The 6,000-nt window shown below is 44.6% G+C and overlaps 1 protein-coding gene across 1 annotated transcript; it reads left to right on the top strand.

The window, feature by feature from the left end:
• Positions 1 to 2,850: 2,850 nt before the first annotated feature.
• lft1 (lefty1) lies at positions 2,851 to 5,496 on the top strand. Its single transcript, XM_037086612.1, has 4 exons — positions 2,851 to 3,492; positions 3,687 to 3,933; positions 4,087 to 4,326; positions 4,665 to 5,496. Exons 1-4 carry the CDS (start codon positions 3,228 to 3,230, stop codon positions 4,987 to 4,989), a joined length of 1,077 nt encoding a protein of 358 aa, XP_036942507.1. The 5' UTR covers positions 2,851 to 3,227; the 3' UTR covers positions 4,990 to 5,496.
• The last annotated feature ends 504 nt before the right edge of the window (positions 5,497 to 6,000 follow it).

Consider the following 6,000-nt stretch of genomic DNA (forward strand, 5'->3'; position numbering starts at 1 on the left):
GAAGTGGCTGACAATAGAGCCACGATGTGAATAATGAGGAGTTTGCACTGACCACCAACACAAGCAGCTCCGCCTCGTCCCCATGCAGGGAGGCTGCAGATCACATGCTCAGATATAAAATGTGTCTGAGGAGAGAAGAGAGTCCAGCTGCAGTCAGATGTTCCTCTGCTAACATTCCCCCTCTCAAATAAGCATTTAAACCCTCCTGTAACACAACAGAGGGGATCCCATGTTTCACAAATGGAAGGGAATGACCTATAAACTGGACTGCTTTTGAATGCAAATGTCTGGATGTTAATTAACACCTGAGTTGTTGATTGTGGGAGCTTGTTGGCCTTTGATTGAAAAGAAATGGCACCTGGGAGCATCAGATGTGGCTTTGAACCAGGCAGCGAGTCTTTGATTGGCATGGGAAGGAAGAAAGACTGAGAAATATCACACAAAGGCCATCTTAATTTCCCGAATTAGGGGTTGTAATGTGAGGGGAGAGGAGGACGGCAGAGCTCAACCGGGACCGAGACTTTGGTCTGTGGCTGGACTGGACAATGGATGTGCTCTGAATTCACATGTCTGCTGTGCTGGTTCTGATCGGGCCGACTGAAGTTCTCCTCTGCTGCTCTGAGGGAAACGTTCAACATCGTTATAAAAGAAATATGAATCACTGTAAAACACTGATTCACAGCTCGAGACACGATTTAACTCTGGATCGTTGCATATTTATAATGTTGTAATGTTTCTAATTTATGCCCCAGGATAACACATAAAAATATTTTTTGGCTCAAATACAGTATTTTTCTGTTGACCAACTGTTGATTTTATGATTTTTATAACATGCATTTTAGATCATGAATAAAAGTTATGATTCTTTAAAGGCTGTTTTTTCTTTTTTGATATATCGCCAACAGATGAAAATTATGTTGTGTTTCATCTCTGTTACATTATTTTTATGTTGATCAACATTTATAACACATAACTTTTATAAGACATGTAGTTTTATTCTTGTTAAGGGTCCTAAACCAAAAGAAAATAGTGCTTATATGTTAATTTACAGCATTTTTTACATAAACAGTTTATTTATATGCATGAATGTGGGTTGTCATTTTTTAGATGAAATTTAGTTTTATTCCTTATAGGCTCCCTTTTTGACATATTGCTGGAGATAATTTATTAAAATGAGGCTTTTCGGATTATCTACAGTATTTTCTTGGTAACCAATGATCACAAAATGTTTCAAGACATGTAGTTTTATTCTTTTTTTACGGATGACTGATGAAAATTAATCTCTTACACTCAGTTTTTCTTGTTTGGTTGATTAATGAGCATCGTCCCTGATGAATAATCTCATAAAATATAAATAAAGTGGGTTTCATGATTTAATTTTGTAAGAACTGACTGAACATTTTCATCCCAACATAAAATAAAAAAAACATTGATTATTAATGATCAAACTATATTTGCATCATCGTGGGTGTAAAGCTGCAAAACTTGCATGCAAAAAAAATCCTGTCATGTAAAAACACAAACACAGCATCATTTGTTTCATGGTCATCATCATAATAATCTAGATATTATGAATTAGCAGTAATGGTACAAATCTTTACACACTTGCTGTCTTTAAATCTTTATTTCTGCAGTGTTTGAATATATACATCTTTCTGAGGAGCTTCATTTTGTCTTCCAGAAGTTTTAAAGAACCTTTTCTGACGGATCGTCTTGCTGCTGGAGGAGGAAACACTAACGAGCCACTTTCTTTTTCTGTCTGTGCTTCTGGTGTTTGTTCCACACATGGCCGGTGTCGTGTGGTATCAGGTCTGCAGCACTAATTAATAATTTGTCTTGGTTTGTAAGATGCAGCCACTTTACTGTAGCAGGAGTGAGCAGGTCTGGCAGTCATCTGTCATTTGCTCTTCCTGTGTGCTCCTTGAGTCTGTCTGACATCTCTAAGCAAACATGGGCCAATACACAACCTCAGGCAGGGCCTTCTGAGCAGCCCTCTTCTAATGTTTGTGTGACAAAAAAGGCAAGGCAAATCCTCGCAATGGAATCAGATAATCACCAACCTGTGAAGAGCCTGCCCCAATCCACATCCACGCCGGCCCCCCGGCCCCTGGATTAACTGTCTGTTTGGCTAATAATTTTAATCTGCTGGAGAGGGCCAAGAATGGGTGACAGGGCTCGGAATAAACATCTAATCCTCTCGTCCCCCTCCTCCCTCAGAGCTCTGCACCACTTCCTCCTTGACCCCCTTGTTATACACTTGCACCAAAGTAAATATGACCGCAGAGCTCACTGGTTCTGTTGTCCTGATCTCGGTCCACCTTTCTGTGCTGGACAGAACAGCCCTGCAGCCACCCAGACAGAAATAAGCCCCGCCGTGTGACAGACTGTTGCCAGACTGCCCCGGCCAGACTGACATCGTCCAGTGGAATGTACACGTCGGAGTGTGTAGACAAGGCTGCGACTGAAGAGAGGCCACTTCAGGTTCACAGGGTCAAGAGATGTCTGTCTGGGACGCATGTGGAGCAGCAGAGGACACACTTCAGACTGCAGCAGAAATAATTGAGTATCAAGACACAAAGACGACTCTGCAACTTGTTCATCTGTGTGAAATAAACACTGCAGTGGAGACAGTATTCAGATGAAGTCGCTCTGAATACCACAAAGAGCTTCACCTCCCTTTGGCAGTGACTTAACTCTAATCAGACAGATAGTTAGACAGAGTTTTGAATGTAATATTTATACTTGTTGGCATTCAATATTTAAAATCTGACAGATTTCATGTCAAATATAATAATGTTTCTCCTGGAATGATACTGATTCAAACTCTGTGATACATTTGACTTTCAAAGACAGTTGAACAGCTCTGTAAGAACATAAAACACACACAGATTGTCTCTTTCATCTTCTGGTACTTTCACAATAAAAGATAAATTCCCTCATTCAGTCACACCAGCAGAGCAGATCTCAGATGCACCTCCAGAATACGGATGGCACTCGAGTCTAATTGTTGCTGTTTGAAGTATGGCCACTTAGATATCCTGTTTAGGATGGGCCTGTATTGTCGCACCTTTGTTCTGATAAGGGTCCCTGCCCCCATTGACAAAGTGCGAACGACTGGGAGGGCCGCAACAATATAAGGGGCCGGAGGAGTGTCAGAGGGACACTGTCTATCTGTGGGCGGCTGGTGCTACTGTTGCTGCTCTTGATCACACTCAAGTTTCTGAGTCATGGATTTCCTCCGCGCTTGTGTCCTGTGCACGGCTCTCTTCGGACTCGCCAAGTCTTTTACGCATGAGGATATGAAGGACGCGCTGCTGCAGAAACTCGGGTTGGATGAAATCCCAAGAATCCACAAGAGGGATCTGGAGAATCTGGTCGTTCCGGCGCACATCAGAAATAAATACTTGTCCATGCTGAAGATGCACCACAGCAGGAGACGCAGATCTCTGCCCAGCCTGGCGGGAATCCTGAGGGGGATCCCCGGCAACGCAGGTAAGAAGCTGTCTCATTTATAAAATATGCAACATGCAGTTTGTAGGAATTCATATGAAAATAATTTTCACACATGCACCAGCTGATGCAATTCCCGTGCGTAATTGTGACACTTTTTGCGTAAAGACAACACAGTGATTTTATGTTCCTTGAGAGAAATAATCACCTAACGATTGAAATGCTCTGTTCTTTAGACATTTCCGGAGAGTATGTGTATTCTGACACCACTCGGCATCGCATGGTGTTCGACATGGAGGCGAGGATCCCGGATAACAGCGAGGTGACCATGGCGGAGCTGAAGCTCTACCAGCGCGCTTCTTACCACAAACGCTTCGCGATGGAGAAGAAGAACCACCGGCCCGTCAACAACGCCCGCGTCAGCATCTACTGGGTGGAGGTGCTGCCAAACGGATCCAACCGGACATCGCTGGTAGATTCACGGTGAGGCATCACTTTTCTCACAGTGACGTGTGGAAAATTAACTGGAGATCAATTAAGAGGCGACATCATCACGGCTTCTTCTCCAGGACATATCCGCTTTTTTTTTAAATGTGCCTCCTTTTAATTAATCGCTCTTATTTCTCATGTTAACAGGTTGATCCCAATTCACGAGACCGGCTGGAAGAGCTTTGATGTGACCCAGGCGGTGCACTATTGGTCCAAGACCCAGCAGAAGACACCTATGCACCTGGAGGTGTGGATCGAGGGCGAGAGACCTGGCAGCTACGCGGCAGAGATGGCCAAGAGTGTGCGCTTTACCACCCAGGAGCAGACGGACAACACCTTGGGGAAGCCCGAGCTCGTCCTCTACACACTCAACCTCGAAGAATACGGGTAAGGGCGCCTGCGTTTTATATACAGGATATTGTATCAGTGTGACAATTAGCCCATATCCTCTTCATTAGTGGACGAGCAGCAGTGTGACAGCAGCGGAGACTCAGTCTCATGTTTGGAGAAGCTTGGCTGCAAACTAACAACTTGACTCAGTTTAATAGTTCTGATCTTGATTTTTACTGTTATTACTTCTACAAGTAATAATCTCTGCAGCCCAGATTCACCCACTAAGAGAATATGACGAGCAGGGGTGCAGCTAACAGATCCCGGGCCCTCTGTGGGCCCCTCTGTCACAGCCGTTATCTGACTTTCCTCCTCTTTTCTTTTCCCCTCCTCAGTTCTCGTGGCGACTGCGACCTCCACCAGAACAAAGACACCTGCTGCAGGGAGCAGTACTTCATCAACTTCCGCGCTCTGACTTGGACGCAGTACTGGATCATCGAGCCCGCCGGCTACCAGGCCTTCAGGTGCACCGGAGGCTGCAAACAGCCCAAGCGCAACTACGGCTACGGGGAGAGGCGGTGCACGGTGTCGGAGAGCGCCCCGCTACCCATCATGTACCTGGTGAAGAAGGGCGACTACACTGAGATCGAAGTGGCCGAATTCCCCAACATGATTGTAGAGAGATGCGCCTGCACGATGGACAATGTCTCCATAATATGAAGCGATGGAGGACAGCTGCAGTACGCCTATAACCACAGGCTGATTATAGGAGTATGACAGTGTTCTTCAGCAGGGTGTTGATGTATTTAATGGTTTTAAAACAACATGTGTAGTACTTTCTATTTAAACGGACATTTATTGAGAGTTTCACACACAACAGGCGGAACCTGCTGCCGTTAAACTCCCTCTACAAGCACTTTTATATATTTTGTAAATTTTGATATTGGTTTTTTTTTTTTATTCTTGAATTTGTGTGAGCTGCGTCGACCCGCAGCGATCGTCCGAATTCTGTCTGACGTGATAAATTCTCAAGCTGTACATAATATGAATGAGTTTATGTTTGGAAAAATAAAATATTTTGTTTCACGTAACGTCTCGGGGCTCTTCCTCTCCCCTGCTGTCGAGCGAGGCTGTCTGGCTCCATTCACATTCATGAGCACATTCACATGCAGTCGCATACAGCTGCCTCCTCCTGCACCTCCTCGTTTACACTGATAGGAAATTGTGGAGCAGAGCAAATAATTTGCCTAATGACTTGTAACATTTGTCACGCTGAGGCGAGCCTGGCGTCGACAATGACGGTCAAACTTACTTGTAATGCTTTATTTACAGTGGGAAGGAGCTACACGGCCACATACAGAGAAAACATGAGCTCCATTCACATTAAACCAGATTGGGCCCTTGGTGTGTTTACATCAGACTTAGACCGGGCCAAACGTTGCTAATCAGGGCCAATACCTAACGCACTGTTTGCCGTCTGAGTGGGGGGTCTTGTCATTCACTAATATGCTGCTGATGGAGGTACACATGGTGCCCTGCCGAAGACAAGCGGCCGTCTGTCTGTCTGGGAGGGAAGTGGATTCCCAACATGCACCTCCAGCGACACCAGGAGGCACCGTGGGTAGAAGAAAACAAAGGTGGTGCATTAAACAAGTGTAAAAAAGCATTTGGCACCCTTTAAAGTTCTTATATTTCATTGTTTTAGAACGTAATGTGCCTTATAATCATTTA

The sequence above is a fragment of the Acanthopagrus latus genome, chromosome 22, assembly GCF_904848185.1.
Source record: "Acanthopagrus latus isolate v.2019 chromosome 22, fAcaLat1.1, whole genome shotgun sequence".
Lineage (NCBI taxonomy): Eukaryota > Metazoa > Chordata > Actinopteri > Spariformes > Sparidae > Acanthopagrus > Acanthopagrus latus.

Coding starts and splice junctions, on each gene's coding strand:
- lft1 (XM_037086612.1), top strand. CDS start 3,228: ATGGATTTCCTCCGCGCTTGTGTCCTGTGCACGGCTCTCTTCGGACTC. Junction 3,934..4,086: donor ACATCGCTGGTAGATTCACG/GTGAGGCATCAC, acceptor TCATGTTAACAG/GTTGATCCCAATTCACGAGA. Junction 4,327..4,664: donor CTCAACCTCGAAGAATACGG/GTAAGGGCGCCT, acceptor TCCCCTCCTCAG/TTCTCGTGGCGACTGCGACC.